Here is an 18,913-nt window from a genome sequence, read left to right on the forward strand (position 1 = left end):
ACAGAAAAGAATAAAAAACTATTTTTAAATATAGTCTGGACAAAATCGAGACAAAACCATCTCTATTAACCCTCATTTATAAAAATAATCTATAATATAAAATAATATATAATATGAAATAACATAAAACGATAAAAATGAATATTTTTTAATATAACAAAAAATTGTAAACAATAATAACAAAATTGATACGTTGATGAAAATAATACGTTTCTTAAAAATAAATAAAAATCATTCAGGTACTTAAAATTAGACAAATATACACACATACCCATACACAAAAGTTTTCAAATAAAATGGGTTTTGAGATCTTTTGAAATACAAAATAAATTTCTTAATTTACAATAAAAAACTATTATAAACTCGGGTAACTTTGCATATTATTTTAATTCGGTTCCTCGATACGGCACCATCACTCTCCACCTCTCAAAATCTATACTACCTTCTTCCTCTTCCTTTCCATTATTACATCATTCAATTTGATATTTGTATAAATTGTATATTTGGTGATGTTTCTATGGTTGTTGTTCCTGCCGTACCCGTTGACGCTGTCGTCCTTAATTGCTGTGCCATCGTTTTGGCAAACGCCGTATTCTATTGCTCCATTATAATGGTATCATCTGCCTTTACATTACCGCTATTAATTGCTTCCATGGCCTTTGACAGTAGTGTAGCATCCTTGAGACTAACAACTTGTAAAACTTGTGGCTGTTCGCCGGGTGCACCTTGTATCATCATTTGATGCATGCCGGGTGAAATGTTAATTGTTTCCAATTGATCGCCGTTTTCAACCTGCAAATGACAAAGAATGAATAATGTTTAGTTGAAGTCTTTAAAATTTGTCATTTGATATGTTTATATTAAAATTTAAATTAAAATTGTTTGCTTATCTAAGGGCATAATTTTCTTCGCCTTTAAATAGGGGACGTTGGTCGGTCCATTGCAGAGAGAGAACAATTCCAAATAATTCCATGAAAATGATAAATTCGTAAAAAAAAGCCAAAAGCGAATAAAAACATAAGAAAGGCTGGAAATGATTTATAACTGAAAATACAAAAATAAAACAAATTAAAAAAAAAATTAAGAATTGGGATGGTCGGTTCGAGCCGACCATTTGTTATTCTACACCACTACATACATACAAATGTACATGTACTAAGATGGTTTTAACTCAAAGCAAAAAATCGATATCGAATTTTTTTAGGCGGCACACCCTAAAGTTTTTAGTTTTGTTACATTTTAAGATTGTCGAAGTTTCAGCACTGGGTCCTCAATGTTTCCATTGTAATTTGTATGGGCCAAAGACGAATATTCACGAAATCGTTCTATAGATCACTTTTATTGTCCCATCGATGAAAAAATTGACCAGTTCTTTGTTGTGGCTAAAAAACTAATCCTACAAAAATTGTGAAAATCGGCTCGGATTTTAATATGGGACCATGTAAACTTTGAGATCCGATATCGACTTTTTAAAGCCAGCCTAATGTGTACATATAATATGAAATTGGCTTTTATTAAAGTTCCTATGAAAAATAGGCCTGTTAGTTTGGGCCCAGTGGTCCCGATATCGATCTAAGTTGTTGTAGCAATGCAAATATGTTCGTTCGTATATCTTTTCAATTATCTGGTTCTGGTTCCTCTCAGGAGCCAAGTGAGTGAGTTCAGCTGGGCAATTAAACAAATGCAGCGTGTCGTGCGGTTCCAATCCTCATTCTGATGGCAGGTGATGGCTGCTTCATCCACTCGTGTTTGTTTTGGCAGCTGACGTTCTACTGCTGCAATTTATGGGGTGTTCTCTGAGTATGGCATTCAAACTGCACATTTAGCCTGTGCCTTTGGAACTTTCTCTCACTTTCTCTCCAGATCATGAAGATCCCTCCTGATGTTCTTGTATGGGGGAAGCCTGTCTACCACCCAAGCAGCTACCGCATCGACAACATCTAGTTGTGCTGATGTACCGGTAAAATCTTCGTTTTCTCATGGTGTCATCCTGTTGAGGTCCCCAGGGCAACATTCTGCTATATAAGAGAAGGTTTCAGCAATGTTCAAAGATGAGAAAAATCCAAAAAAAAAAAAAAAAAAACAAGAAAAAATCGCTGGAGGGATTTTTAAATAAATCGCTGTCGATGGTCACATTTTTAGGTTTATTTTATGTTTTTAGGATTTTGCTTGGAAACGGGACTAAAGAAACTGTTGTGAAAATTGTCACCGCTACATTTTCTTAGTCCCATTTCCATACATACGACTTGCCGCTTCCAAGCAAAATTCTGAAAACATAAAATAAACCTAAAAATATAAACATTGACTGCGATTTATTTTAGCGATTTTTTCTTGTTTTTGAATTTTTTCATCCAAGAGGTGTAAGCGGGTTTCTCTTATAGGTGTACCCTGCATGACATTATTTTATAAGGAGACGATACAGTCAATACATTGTCCCAATTTGAGCTTCAATATCTCAAAAACGGTAAAAACTACGAAAATACCATTGAGGTAAATCTTGTAGAGAATTTTCACTGCTACTGTCACTGATCCCATTTTGATAGGGCTTGCGGTTTCCAAGCAAAATCGTGAAAACCTAAAAAAGGCCTAAAAATGTGAACTTTGAAAGCGATTTATTTAAAAATCTCTCCGGCGATTTTTTTTTTTCGATTTTTCTCATCTATGCACATACAGAAAGGTAAAGACTAAACTGTTCCGGAGATATAACTCCGTCTTGGGGAACTCCCTGTATTACTCTACGGGTCTTATGATTCTTATTTCTGAATTCTTCAACCTACTGGCGTCCACACATATAGTTAATCATCAAACACGCTGCTTCTCATCATAGGGAGGCGTAATGCCTTTAAATTTTTTACTACTGGCGGCAAGAGGGAGATCGGCCTCTACGATTTAACCCTTCTTTTTACCTCTTTGCCTGGTTTCAGTAGTGGGACAATTCTGCCAACTTTTCAGGCTTCTGGTTCATCATTCCTTCCCGGCTTCGAAATCACTCTCATTGTCCACAATTTACATAATCATGTACCAATGTTACATTGCTCCAGGTGTGGTTTATCAACTTTTTCCGCTTATGCTCGTCTACTAGCCTCTTGACTTCAAGAGTAAGTTCCCTAACTCTTTGATGTTTAGGATTCGTACGACGAATCTCATCATCACGCTCATTTGCGAGTCCCGTCGATTCTGCTGGGAAATTTTGTCTGATTTCGGGTATTCGACCAGTAGATATGTGGCGAGCGGCTGCAGGCGTGATGATGTCCCGAAAATTTCTCTCAGCTACTTGAGTATCTGAGTGAATGGGCAGTTCTCCAAAGCGGTGATTGATAAAAAGTACGATGGTCAGTGGTTATGAAGTCGGGTAGTCTGTTAACGTTGACGATGAGCGGAGGGGGGTCTGCGGATTGCCAGGTCACGTTAATTACACTATGCAACACTGAAAATGCAACTTCTAGGTTGCATTTTTTGAAAGTACATATTTAGACTACAAAAACCCTAGTAGGGTTTTGTCCCGTCAGATCCAGTTCGGATTTTATGGCCTCATCTAAAACGGGCTAAATCTACACTTTTTTCCATTTATTAGGCCTTTATCTCAGAAACGAATAGGAATTTGGCCTTGCTGTCTTTAACAATATTGTAGCCCTAAACTAGTAGAACTTATCTTTTGAGGAAAGCACATAAGAAAAACTCCATCTAGGGCATCAAAATCTATAAAATATAGAAAATTTTACATAATTGCTGAAATTCTGGTCAGTATCGGCTAAGCTAATGGGAGTTGAACCAAGTAACCTTTTGCAAAAAACTTCCAAATAATGTTCTCAACAATTCTTCAGAACATTCCGAAACTCTAAAATGCTTACTTCATGTTGCTTCAGGGGTATTGTGCATCATATCTTTTACAACACGTATTTCAAACACAGTTCACACCAACAGTTTATTCTCGCATTTCGGATTTCACCACATTATTGACATATTTATTAAATCATCGTTGAGAAATGTACTGAAAACAACGGGATAGAGGCATTTTACAAGAATGACATATGCTCTGAAGAGTTGTGTATTACATTCTAGGGAATATTTTTCCAAAAGAAATTATTCAGAAAAAATTAACGGTTTTGGAGATACTGTGAAATGTATAAAAATTTTATAATTTTTGCATATATTTTGAAATTTGCGGCAATAAATGTAGTTTTTCGAGTTCATTATTTCTCCAAATATTTTATTCTTGTCTTTATCTACAAATTTGCTTCAGAGATCAGAAGAAGATTCGCATTGGTTTCGAATTTCTTTAAAAACTCAATATTTAACCATGTTTAGATGGGGCCATAAAATCCGAGCTGGATCTGACACAACAAAACCTAACTAGGGTTTCTTGTCATTTGGGTCTGTACTTTCAAAAAATCCTCAGTTCGAATTGTTTGCACAAGATCACCTTAAAAATGTTGCACAGTGTTATCAGACCAGTTGCCACAATGGTGATGTCTGGCAAGCTGTGGCAATCTAGTTTTGTACTCACTACCATCATCGGCGGTAAGTAAACATGACGCACATCTTCCTCGACACTCACACACTTTACTACTACCTTCATAAATTCCTGCGTGGGTACTAGAGTCAATCTTAAGTGAGATAGTTTGGTACGGGACAGACTGGTGTATAAGAAGGCAAGTCCACCCCTACCGCTTCTTGTACAATCCTTTCGCAAAATTTTATAATGATCGCAACTTTACAAGGTACAGGTGATGGTGAACTTTGTTTCTTGGATCGCAATGACCATGATGTTCTTTCCGTTCATAAAGTCTATGAATTCGCCGACTTTGTTTCGGAGACGGTTGTAATTGAATTGCAGTAACAATGCATCTTCGGGGCGCCGAACAACAAAATGTGGTCTTAGAAGCTGCATATGTTGTAGTAGCACGAAAACTACGCAGAAGCATTGGTTTGATGCTGGGTTGTCAGCCGCTGGCCGAAACACCATGGTTTCAGGTCAATCCGGTACGAAAGAACCCGCTGCCGTGGGCGCAATAACCAGCAACTCATTTTTAGTTTTCCTGGAGGCGACTAAGACCAAAAAGTAGACTCAGAAGTACATCCATTCCATACATCTCACCGATGTTGACATATGGTGGATGCGGATCTGGCAAATGGAACTGATCCGGAGTTTTATACTGTACCGGCACGAAACAAAAGAGCTCGTAGGAGGAATTCCGGGATACATTGCCGCTCCAATGATGAAAAAAATGTACGTATGAGGTGACCCTTGGCTGAAGATTCCTCCAAATCAATGCGGTGTTTAGAACCGGTCGCTGTGGTATTGGTACACATACATAAGTCAGAATGTATAGTCTGGAAAACAAATAATTGTGCCTTCATTAGAGGGCCAGTGAGGAAAAGGAGAGAAAACGATACCAAAGCGGGTCCTAAACTACACTTTTGGGAATAGTTTTGAAAATTTGTGTGCGAGGTAGTCATAGGTGTGAACCGATATAGTCCATATTCGAACCTGATTTATGTCTACATAGATGAAATATTAAGAGAAACAAATTTTGGATCAAATCAGTTGATTCGTTCGAGAGTTACTATGCGCATCATTTTAGCGAAAAATGTTACTTTTGTGGAGGAGGTACCGGAAGGATGTATCGATATGGCCCATTTTCGAACGTGATCTAACTTTGATCAAAACAATACTAGTGTCAAAGTTTGGACCAATTATGTTGATCTGTTCTAGAGTTATTGTGTGCATTAATCAACTAGGGAGAAAGACGGACGGACAGGTCTAAATCGACTAAAAATTGCCTGAAACAGATTTCGTACAAAGATGTCTAAAATCATTATTTCGTGAGGCATATTTTTGATGGTATTAAAGTCAATATACCCTCGCGTTAGGCTAAAGTCTGAGGTTATAATTAATGGATAATTTTGTATAAGTAGTGGTGTGGAATACAAAAAAATACGTTTTAAAATATTTTCAAAAATGTCTACTTACAAAAAACCAAGGCGTGGGAAACAAAAAATAAAAATGTAACATTTAATTCAAAATCATGTTTTTGGTTTATTTACATAAATATTTAGTTTAATTAAATTGAAACATAAGAAGAAGAAAAAACATTTGTAATAAAATTAAAACATTGTAAATTTACAATAAATATGTATATGCGTGTAAAACACACATACGGTTATTTGTGCTAGTGCGTGTGTCTAATACAAGGATTCCATTTGAATATTACAAAACTAATTTATGCAAACAAAAACAAAAAAAGTATTATGAAATTAACATAAAAATCTATTTTGCTGATGATGCTGCATTTACAACAAAACAAACTGTATTCACACTCTCACACACGCACAAATTTCTATTTGAAAAATAAATGAAAATTTAATTAAATCAAATATTGACAATAACCAAAAAAAAAGAAAATAATTACACATGACATAGCATGGGTTTTTGTTTTTGGTGGATCATCTCTAATCAATCAAACAAATAAAATAACAAAAGAAATTATAATTTAAATATAATTAACTACTATATATGCAGATATTTTTTTATTTCATGTATCATTTTAATTAGATACAAATTAAAATATATGTATTAGCTTGTTGTTACAACAACTAAAAAGGGGTTTAATTAAATACTAATAAAATTTACATAAAAATTAATTCTAAACATTTAAATATTTTTAATATTTTAATTTGTTTATAAAATGGGGCTAAGATAGGTGGGTTTCTTTGATTTCCATATTTTGGTGTTTTAATGTTTTTTAAAAACAGAAAATTATTGCAAACAAAAATTACTAAAATTGCACATTCATTAACATTTAATTTAAAATAAGAAAAAAAAACAATAACAAAAATCATTTTTTATAAAATTCAACTAAAAAATAAAATTAAAAATAATTTTATAGCAAAAAAATGGACATTGTTTTTTGGTTTATAGCACATGTTTGGTTTAATTAGAAAAAGTTAATAGAGGTTGGGCAGATATTTTATTAAACTTGGAAAAATAATAATAATAAATAATTTTGTTGTAAATCTGAAAGTAATAAATTCGAACAAATTCCAAGCTTTTGCGAACAGATGTCTAAGATCCATTCCTAAAGCGAAGTGGTCTAAAACTATAACGAATCTGTGAATGTGGTTGTTAAACCAATAAGAAGGATTCGAAAAAGATTTTATATCATATAATCCGTTATCATTGATTAAATAAACGCTTTGATTTTCGATTTTCAAACTCTTTTTTTAATTAATTCATCAATATTGAAAACTTTTTAATAAAATATAAATATGTTATTTGCCCAACACTCTATCAGCAGTTCTTATGAAAAAAAAAAAATTAATTATATCACTACAAAAAATATATAATAATCAACGATAAAATTAAAAAATATATAGTTTTTTAAAACAACAAATAAAAATTAATTATAAAATATTGGGTTTTTTTGGTTCAAATTTTCATTTTTTTACTTTTCAGGTTAGGATGATTGTAGTAACATGTATTATTTTTGTATTCATTCCATTTCAATTCATTAAATGAATATTTTATATATTTTTTCTTTTAAATTATAAATATATTTAAAACGATTTGTATGTATGTAATGAATTCTATGTTTTATATAGGGTGTTTTTATTTATTTTGTAAATGTTAAACATTTGTTTATTTGTATTTAGACTTTGGTTTCAATTATTTTAGCAATATTTTTCGTTTTTTTTTTTTTGGTATTCAATTAATTAAAAATGGCAAGTTATTTTTAACATTAAAAATCAATGTTAATGTTTTACGTATATTGTTGGCATTTGGGCCTGATGTCTAACCTTTAACAGCAGCATTAACAGTAGCAATTATATTTTGAATTTCTATTAATTTATATTTGATTTTAATTTAAAGAAAAGAAAAAAAAAAATAAATATGAAAATGACTTCACCATTTCCCAAGCCAATCAATATTTTCCAGCCCAGCAAACAATATTAGGAACCAGAAATTTTGTGTATGAGGCACCCAAAAAAATTGAAACGATATAATCCATGTTCGAATCTGATCTGATGGGTTTGAGAAATATTATAATAATTGTTCCACAAACATTCCAGGCGGGACAGGGGAGACTTCTCTCATATCAGTGAGTGCACCCCGATTCATATTAGTTCAATGATATGGGACCTACTGTTTATCGCCGAGTCCGAACGGCGTGTCTAAGACACCACTTGTAGAGAAGTTGTACAAGGCTGAAATACTCAGAAAATGTCGCCAACATTACTGAGGGGTATTTTGCCACCGTTGAAAAGTATTTGATGTTGACTGGCCGGGGAATCGAACCCACGACCTTTAGCGTGCAAGGCGGGTGTGCATACCATTGCACCACGGTGGTACCGGTGTGAGAAATATTACAATGTACAAAATATGGACCAAATCAGTTACTCTTTTCGAGAGTTATCGTATGCACCATTTTAACGACAAATGTTAAACTTTTGTGGGGTAGGTATTGGAGGGTATCTTCGAATTTGATTTGAAGTTTGGACAAAATATTACGAGGAGCAAATTTTGGATAAAATCGGTTGATCCGTTCAAGAATTCTTCGTGTGCACCAGCCCGACAGACTGACTGATGGACAGCGCAAAATCGAAACCGAAAATCGAAAGTTACCGTTCTATGGGCGCTATATAAAAACGTGCACCGACAATTCTTTGCAGGAATGTTTTGTACCCCCAAAGGAGACTAAGTACCAATGTTCGCCATATCCGTTGAATAATGTGGCAGAACGGTAGGTACCGTTCTATGGGAGCTATAACAAAACGTGGTCCTATACCTACAATTCTCTACTAGAATGTTGTATACCGTTCCATAGGGTGTACATGAAAACATGGGCCTATACCACCTAAACCAAAATATAAAGCCCTATCGTAAAAATTGCGAGATGTATCTTGAGTGACGTAGGGGATGGAAGATACCAAGGGACGGTCCATGTATCTTCGTAGTCCCTCTTTCAGGATTTATCGTAGTCCCTCTTTCATCTCAAATGGACACTGACCTCCCCGCGGCGTCTCATGGGGAGCTGCCTTTAACACACGTTAAAGATAGTGTCCGAGTATGTGCAGCGCGTTCACCCATAAGAACGTTAAAATCTTGGGTTTGGGCGTTGGGTTAGTAACCTTCCCCTACACGCAGAGAAAAAATATTTTTCGCTTTTGTTGGAACAAAAATATATGTTTTGGTTCCATAAATGTATTTGTTTTCTTCAAACATTGTAATCCAAATCCAAAAATACCATCTTTTGTTCCAAACATAGAAAACAAAAACAACTTTCGAATTTCCGCAATATTGTTAAAATCGTTAACAATACGGATTGTAGGAACTATCATAATCTAATTTTGTTTACAAAAAGTATTGTCAATACAGAAAACCAGCCCAGAAATTTTTGATTTGAGTGCATATACTTCTCATATACACTTTTCGCATAACTTGGATATAAATGTCGCGTATAATATTGCAATCATTGATGAACACAATACATGGTTTGCTGCATTGGCTGACAACAAAGACAAACAAAAAGCCACAAGAACCCACCACAACATAAGGAATAATTAAACACCATAACAAAAATGAAAAGAAAATAAGAATGAAACAAAACAGAAACAAATAAAAACAAGAGTCTCACAAGTACATACACACAAAAACAAAGGTAAAGGCAGCATGTCATACAAACACACCACAACTCACCAAAATTGTTTTTTCAACACGGCACCGAATAGCGAGAGAAGAGAAACAAATTTTCGAAGAAAAGAGAGAAATATTGTTCAGTTGACACAAACTATTTTTGGATTTACAATACTACATGAGGAATCCAACAATATGTTAACAATACATATTTTGCTCTTGGAATATTGTTGGATCAAACATATTTTTTTCTCTGCGTGTAGAAAAAAGCAGCCTACTGTGAAAAAACGAAAGAAAAGAAAAACAAACCCCTCTAAATTTAACGAAACCGCAAACGTTTTAAGGACCATGATGTGCGAATATGCACCTGGAATGTTCGCACTCTTTATAGAGAAGGTGCAGTTTACGCATTGGCAGATGTATTTGAAAAGTACAAGCCCGACATTACTGCCATACAGGAAATACGATGAAATGGGAAAGGCGTCACAACAACACATAAAGGTGACGCACTGTATTATAGCTGCCATCATGACACAAAGCATGAGTTTGGTTGCGGATTTGTAGTTGGTCGGAGGTTAAAACATCTGGTCTCCAGCTTCACTCCAGTGAATAAAAGACTTGCTGCAATTCGATTAAAAGCAAAATTCTTCAACATCAGCTTTATTTGCGCTCATGCTTCCACTGAAGACAAGAACGAACAGACCAAAGATATATTTTACGAGCGCTTAGAAGAAACCTATGACCGTTGCCCTGCCCATGACATTAAAATTATACTAGGCGATTTTAATGCCAAAATTGGAAAGGAGAATATCTTTGGCCCAACAGTCGGGAAATTCAGTCTCCACAGTGAAACATCTGACAATGGTATGAGTCTGATAGACTTTGCAGCTGCAAGAAACATGGTAGTTACCAGTACCAGATTTAAGCATCTCGATATTCATAAGGTCACCTGGCTGTCTCCAGATCAAAGAATAAGAAATCAAATTGCTCACGTTGTGGTAGATGGAGGACATACATCAAATGTGTTGGATCGTTCCGAGGAGCAAACATAGATTCGGACCACTACCTTGTTGCAGCAAATAAAGCACGAACAGATACAACGCGGAAGTTGGACATCGATAGGCTGCAAACACAACAGATAGCCACAGCATAATCCACTCAATTAGTCCAATTGCTTAATGAAAGCACTCCTCGTCCCAATAACATATCAGCACAATGGCAAAATATTGCCCATTACACGCAAACAGCCGCAAATTCCATACTTGGATACCAGAGAGCTACACCAAGGAACCCATGGTATGACCTGGAGTGTCGTGCTGCTACCAAAGAAAAAATGCGGCATATAGGGCTACTTTACAATCAGTAGCAACGCGTAACACTCGAGGAGGGTATTGGGAGAAAATGAGAGAGGAAAAACGTCTTTTCCACAGGAAAAAGAGAGGAATGGAAATGCGGGAGTGTGAAAAAATCGAGATGGGGTGCCACCGTTGTGCAATGGTATGCACGCCCGCCTTGCGTGTAGAAGGTCGGAGCTTCGATTCCCCGGCCAGGCAACATCAAACATTTTTCAACGATGGCAAAATACCCCTCAGTAATGTTAGCCACATTTCCTGAGTATTTCAGCCTTGAAATTTTTCTCCACAAGTGGTGTCTTAAGGGGTGCCACCGTGGTGCAATGGTATGCACATCCGCCTTGCACGCTAAAGGTCGTGGGTTCGATTCCCCGGCCGGGCAACATCAAAATTTTCAACGGTGGCAAAATACCCCTCAGTAATGTTGGCGACATTTCCTGAGTATTTCAGCCATGTAAAACTTCTCTATAGAGTGGTGTCGTAAGACACGCCGTTCGGACTCGGCGATAAACAGTAGGTCCCATATCATTGAGCTAAATATGAATCGGATGCACTCATTGATATGAGAGAAGTCTCCTTTGTCCAGTATGGGATGTTGTGGAATAATGTTTTTTACAATAGCCAGAAGAAGTCCGAAAATTCGACCAAAGAGTGAAGCATTAAACTGATGGCTTTGGTACAGGCACATCCTCCTGTAAAGACCAGCAAGTTAATTTGGTAACTGATACAATTAGTGTGCTCAGGATATGGAAAGATCATTTATCCAAACTGTTGGTATCCAAACAGTAGCGAAGACGACGAATATATCACAGATCCAATCCCAAAAGATGGTATTGAATGTATACCGCCCGGCCAAGATGAGGAAAAGACTGCAATAAGCAGAATGAAGAATAATAAGGCAGCAAGAGCCGATGTTCAAAAGCGGAGGCGACACGCTGATAAGGTATATGCATCAGTTAGTTAGCACCATCAGACAGGTAGAACGACGATTAGAACGTGAGCATCCTATGTTCTTGATGTACGTGCTCATCAGACATTTTAAATGGTGCCGGAAACCTTTTTTTTGCTTGCGGCACATTTCTCCCAAAAATAATTGTACCGTTATAATATGAACCGCGAGGACAATCTAATGCAAAAATATTCAAAACTATCCGACAACTGGCCATAAACTGCACTTTTGCGAACATTTTTGAAAATCTGTGCGGGAGGTACCCGATGCATGTCAGTGCGAAATATTACAAATTGAAAGTGCCGACCAAAACGGTTACTCCCTTTGAGAGTTAATGTGCCCACCATTTTAAGGAAAAATGTGGATGAGGTACCGCCGAGGTAGTCGGCCGATGTGGCTCATCTTCAAATTTGGAAAAAATTACAAGGGGAAAATTTTAACCGAATAGGTTGACCGGTTCAAACCGAGGACAAAAGAACGGGCAAGACTTAATCGACTCAAAATTATCTGATACGGATTTTATCAGATGAGGCATATTTTAACTAAAATTTTGAACATTGGCAAGATGTGGACCAAATCGGTTGATTTTGTTAAAAGTTGTCGTGCGCACCAGCCCGAGAAGTAGTCATACAAACAGGTACGGCTAAATTGACTCTAAATTGTCTGAAATGGACTTTGTCCAAGGATACTTGGGGTCTGAAACCATTAAAGGCTTAGGGTATAACAATTATTAGTTCATCTATTCCGAACTTTTTATACCCTCCGCAATAAATTACATTGAATGCAGACTTTCGTTTGGACAATGTGGCTAAAATCTTTAAAATTCCCAAAACCGGAAGGTACCATAGTACCATATAGTGGCTATATGAAAACGTGGACATATATATGTACCCCCAACGGAGACTAGATAAGAAAATTTTGCCATACCGGTTGGGTAAAGTGTGGTAAATCCAAACTGTTGGTATCCAAACAGTAGCGAAGACGACAAATATACCACAGATCCAATCCCAGAAGATGGTATTGAATGTACACAGCCCGGCCAAGATGAGGAAAAAACAGCAATAAACAGGCTGAAGAATAATAAGGCAGCAGGAGCCGATGATCGGAACATGTACGCGACACGCTGATAGGTGTATGCATCAGCTAGTTAGCACCATCTGGCAGGAAGAACGACGATTAGAATGTGAGCATCCTATATCCAGTCAACAAGGAGATAAAACTGTGTGCTCCAATTACAGATCCTTAAAAATACCTGCTGTAACAAAACGTGGACCAATATAACCCATTTTCAATGCCTAACATCCTAAGAACAATATCTATATCTATACCAAATTATAAGGCCTTATTTTAAATATTTCGAGCTCTATGTTTATATTAATATACAGACGGGCGGAGAGACATACAAACGGACGAATAGAAAGAATTTAAATACTTTATAGGTAGGGTCTCCGAGCAATATTATGATATGTTACAAAAGAAATGACAACGTTAGTTATACCCTCCATTTTATAGTGGAGGCTATACACAAAAAATGTATACTTGGCCTCCTAAAATGTGTAGTTTTCGTTGGAAAATCACAGAACTCGAGCGTCGAGTCGAGCGTCTCTATAACGTCGCAGTTGGGGACCGACGAACTACTATGTTATAGAGAAGTTCGATATTGATTGCTTGAGTGGAGTATTCCCCCATTGGCTCAACTTCAGTTATTACCCTCTATTACTGAGAGTAATGTTTTTCAAAACGAACTGACAGTGTTTAATTTTTTTCTGTTTCTTAATTTATAATAATATTTCAAATAACGTGTCTAACTAGAATAGAACATCCACGAAATTATGCCCTCTTTTAACAGTGAACTTAACTTCAACTCATTTTCAAATATGCCCGTAAAGACCCCTTCCATTTTTTTCATTGGAATATTTTTCCACTTTTAATATTCATGAAACAAAACAATAAACCAGTCAATTAATTATTTTGAATAGTTTGTATTGTGTAATGGTTAAATTCGAAACAAAAGAGCTTTACAATGCTGATAGATGCTCTTTTAATTTACACAATTTTCCGTTGGGTTAGTGGATATCTGTGTGTGGCTTTCTCTTGAAAAAAAAACAAAGGATTTTGACTCACAAACCACCTTCTTCCTTCATTCCTACCTATGAACAATGAGCGGAAACAATGGTACCTAACTTTCAAAATAGGAAAAAAACAGCATAGTGTTCAGAGGTTTAGCAAATAACAGAAGGAACTTAGCAGCAAAAGGGATCCGATGTTTTATTGTGTAGTGCAAAAACCCAACTCATTGGTGCATATAAAATATGAAATTATCAAACGAATTGTTTAGCTGCTGCGGAAGAAGGAAAACAGCATTTACATGTTGGTTGGTTGCCTGGCTGCTTAGTTGAGAGAATCTGACTAGTCGCCATAGGCTTTGCTGTTTATACACAATGCCTTAATAGCTCTAAATACAAAGTGGGGTTGGTAATTAAACAACTAAGCCTTGCTGAATAATTCGCTTTGACTTTAAGAAAATATGGAAATTTTTTCTGGTTGGCTAAGCAAAGGTAGACTATTGTGGGATAAAACATAGGGGAAAGTATTTAAAATACTTTTGGTCAAGTTTAAACAGTTTTAGTAAGTAGCAACTACTTACTAATTTTATTCGCTAATTCATTGTTTTAATGCTTTCATTTTACAAAACATTTTTTTTTTCAAAATCCGCAAAAGGTTTAAAAATAAAAAAATAAATAAACTCTATTAATGCCACTGTTACAGGTTACATCTTTGTTAGACAATTTAAAATTGTCTTAAAAAATATTAATTTTTTTAAATTATATTTGATAAAATTAGAAAAAGATCTATTTTTGGTATTAATTTTTTTCAATTAAAAATATTTTTTTCTTTGTTTTTGTGTTTGGTTTTAACTTTGGTGACTAGATGTATGATATAATGATGATGGCGAAGCATGGCTTATGAATTTTATATGTATGTTTGTATATGAACAATTCTTATAAAATATTTTAATGTGACGATTATAAATTGACACTTAAGAGCAATTGCGTCCCTCATAATCGTCATTATTGTATGAATGACTAATCCACCAAATAATATTAATTATAATTAATAATAACAACAAAATTAAGTAAAGCTATTTTTTTAATAAAAAGTTTTAAACTTAAAGTCAAGAACAAAAAATCATATTTCAGTTACTACTATTTTATGCTACATATTTACAAACATTTCTAATAACAACTACTTTACATATTTGCGAGTGTGGTGGCTATTCAAAAACAATGGGGGAATTTTTTGGATAAAAAACAAAAAATGAAAAGAATGTACAACAAGTAAAAGGTAGCAAGTCAACTTTGCCGACAGAGTTATACCCTCGGTTTCAAAAAACAGACAGACCTAATCAACACAGTGTAAACAAAATAAAAATAAAGTATTGTAACAAAGACTACAAAGAAACTTTAGTGCGAGAGATGTATAAAGGGATGGCACTAAATATTGGGTAATTTTGGGGCACATATCTCAGGAAGTATTGTCTTCCCCTAGGAAAATAATACACCAAGACCTCGCTTTGCGTCGTAGATACGTTCCAAAAAAACACGACTCAAAGTGAAACGACGCAAAGCGAATTAAGATTTTCTATGGAAAACCATGTTAAGTTCGGAGATAGGTTCTAGGCTAGAACAACACTATTTTTTCTTATGTCCACAATTTTAGGTGGAAAAATTCCTTAAACACTAGGAACCCTAAACGCCAAATGATAGCTATTTTGGTCTAATTCGGCCAGAAAATATAGCTAAATCAGTCAAAATGCTCGGGCGGTATCGCTTTGTGAGGGCTATAACAAAACGTGGACCAAGTCAAGTTTCTACATCACTGGGAACACTATATGGCAAATTAAGCTAATTCGCTCTGAAAGTGTCGCCAAAAAGGTAAAAACAACTGAAATTGGGCGGTACGGTTATATGGGGGCTTTACTAAAACGTGGACTGATGTAAGTTCAGACCAAAATTTTGTGGAGGGTATAAAAAGTTAGACACTCAAATTTAAAACAACGCAACATCGAAAATCGAACGACGCAGAGTGAAAATTGGTATTAACTAAGCAACGACGCAACTTCGAAAACAACGCAAACTGAAACGACGCAAAGCGAGGTCTTAGTGTATAAAGTAGTATTTGTGATTATGATGCTTTCGATATACCTCCTACGGAAGGGAGATATTAACTTTGAAATAAAACGTTGGTCTTTTTTCCAAATATTTTTTTTCACATTCCGACCCCTGAATAATATCCGACCATTATCAAAAATCACAAGGTTTTTTCCTCTGTGGGACCCCCAATAACACCCAAAATTTCGTGACGATCCAATTAAAATTGCGACCTGTAGCGTGATTTCCAAAAAAGTGGAAAAATGGGATGTATTACCGACTATTGCGATATCTCCATTATTTGGATACCTACGCCAACCTGCTTTACATCATTGTAATGATGGGATTTTTTACTTTAATTGTCAGACTTTGCTTTTGGAAGGTCCCGAACCAAAGCTGTGATATTCGTCATTATTATTAAAATCGCAAAAATAAAAAGTTGGGTTATATTAGCTAGCGGCTAGCGGATATATTCGTTGTTTGATCACATACGAGAACCTACTTTACATCATTAGAAAGTTGATATTTTCTACTTTCATGGCCAGGTTCTGCTTTTGGTATACCCCATACTGAAGCTGAGATATTCGCTTAGGAAAAAAACGTTGTCTTTTTCTCCAAATAAGTTTTTTGCCCATTACGACCCCTAAATATTATCCGACCATCACCAAAATCAATAGGCTTCTTCATCTGTGTTACCCCCATTAACCCTCAAAATTTCGTGACGATCCGATCAAAATTGCGACCTGTAGCGTGATTTCCAAAAAAGTAAAAAAATGGGATGTATTACCGACTATTGCGATATCTCCGTTATTTGGTCACCTACGCCGACCTAGTTTACGTCATTGTAAAGAGGGGATCTTCTACTTTCTTAGCCAGGCTTTGCTTTTGGAAAGTCCCCAACCAAAGCTGTGATATTCGTCATTATAATTAAAATCGCAAAAATGAAAATTTGGGTTTTATTTGCGACTATTGTGATATCTTCGTTGTTTGATCACCTACGAGAACCTACTTTACATCATTAGAAAGGTGATATTTTTTCAGGTTTTGCTTTTGGTATACCCCGTATAGAAGCTGAGATATTCGCTTTGGAAAAAAATGTTGTCTTTTTATCCACATAAGTTTTTTGCCCATTCCGACCTCTAAATATTATCCGACCATCACCAAAATCAATAGGTTTCTTCCCCTCCGGGACCCCCATCAACGTCCAAAATTTCGTGACGATCCGATCAAAATTGCGACCTGCAGCGTGATTACAAGGTTTAGATGGACAGACGGGCAGACGGACGGACGGACGGACACACATAGCCAGTTCGACTCAGCTCGTCGAGACATTCATTATGGTATAAGTATGGGTCTACGACCATTATTTCGATGCGTTACAAACTTTTTGACCAAAACCAACTTATAATAATTATCCTCGAACTGATTTTAAAATTAATTTTTTTGGGGGAAGTACCCTAATGTGTTGTCCGATATAACCTTCTTGGAACTTGATGTACGTGCTCATCAGACATTTTAAATGGTGCCGGAAACCTTTTTTACTTGCGGCACATTTCTCACAAAAATAATTGTACCGTTATAATAGAGACCGCGAGGACAATCTAATGCAAAAATATTCAAAAGGATCCGACAACAGGTCATAAACTGCACTTTTGCAAAAAAAAAAAATTGAAATTCTATGTGGGAGGTACCCGAATGAGTGCGCCAATATAGTCCATAATTGAACCTGAAATATTACAAATTGGAAAGTGCCGTCCAAATCAGTTACTCCATTTGGGAGTTAATGTGCGCACCATTTTAACGAAAAATGTGGATAAGGTACCGCCGAGGTAGTCGGTTGATGTGGCTCATCTTCAAATTTGGACAAAATATTACAAGCGAAAATTTTAATTGAATAGGTTGACCGTCTCAAACCGACAGACAAAAGAACGGATAGGACTAAATCGACTCAAAATTGTCTAAAACGGATTTTATCCGATGAGGCACATTTTAACTAAAATTTTGAACATTGGTGCGGGAGGTATCCGAAGAAATTGGCCGATATAGTTCATCTGCAAATTTGATCTATATATTCGGATAAATTATTACAAGTGGCAAAGTTTGGTCCAAACTTCGGTTGATTCGGTTGAAAGTTGTCGTGCGCACCAGCCCGAGAAGTAGTTATACAAACGGACACGGCTAAATTGACTCTAAATTGCCTGAAATGGACCTTGTCCAAGCATACTTGGGGTTTGAAACCATTAAAGGCTTAGGGTATAACAATTATAAGTTCATCTGTTCCGAACTTTTTATACCCTCCATCATAAAATTACATTGAAAGCAGACTTTCGGTTGGATAATGTGACTAAAATCTTTAAAATTCTCAAAACCGGAAGGTACCGTCCATATAGTGGCTATATGAAAACGTGGGCATATACCGAAAACTGTTTCCTAGAAGGTTTGGTACCCCTAACGGATACTAAATAAAAAAAAATTGCCATACCGGTTGGGTAAAGTGTGGAAAATTGCCGAAAATCGGGAGGTACCGTTTTATGGGAGCTACATATATCCGCCCGACAATTCTCTGCAGGAATGTTTTATGCCCCCAACGAAGGCTAAATACCAAATTTCAGCAATTTCGGTAGGATAATGTGGTAAGGCCCTTAAAAATTCCGAAAATCGGGCGATACAATTCTATGATTGGAAGGGCTAAATCAAAACGTGGACCTATACCCACAATTCTCTGAAGAAATATTGCGTACCCCTAGCGAAGATTAAGTACCAAATTCTTGGTATAATAATTTTGAATAATGTGGCTAAAATCCAGCAAAAAGTGGTTTTTATAGTA

General features: G+C 35.8%; 1 protein-coding gene across 2 annotated transcripts in view; it reads right to left on the minus strand.

Annotated features, from left to right (window-relative positions):
• Positions 1 to 465: 465 nt before the first annotated feature.
• The window catches only part of ewg (DNA-binding protein Ewg), an 80,210-nt gene continuing 61,762 nt past the window's right edge, over positions 466 to 18,913 (minus strand). For both annotated transcript variants that reach the window (XM_073975108.1, XM_073975109.1), the window contains exon 8: positions 466 to 792. In XM_073975108.1, the coding sequence (XP_073831209.1) occupies positions 595 to 792 (198 nt within the window). In that variant the 3' untranslated portion in view covers positions 466 to 594. The remainder of the gene's footprint in view (positions 793 to 18,913) is intronic.

The sequence above is a fragment of the Musca autumnalis genome, unplaced genomic scaffold (genome assembly GCF_047663935.1).
Source record: "Musca autumnalis isolate F117 unplaced genomic scaffold, ASM4766393v1 scaffold_3, whole genome shotgun sequence".
Taxonomy (NCBI): Eukaryota; Metazoa; Arthropoda; class Insecta; order Diptera; family Muscidae; genus Musca; species Musca autumnalis.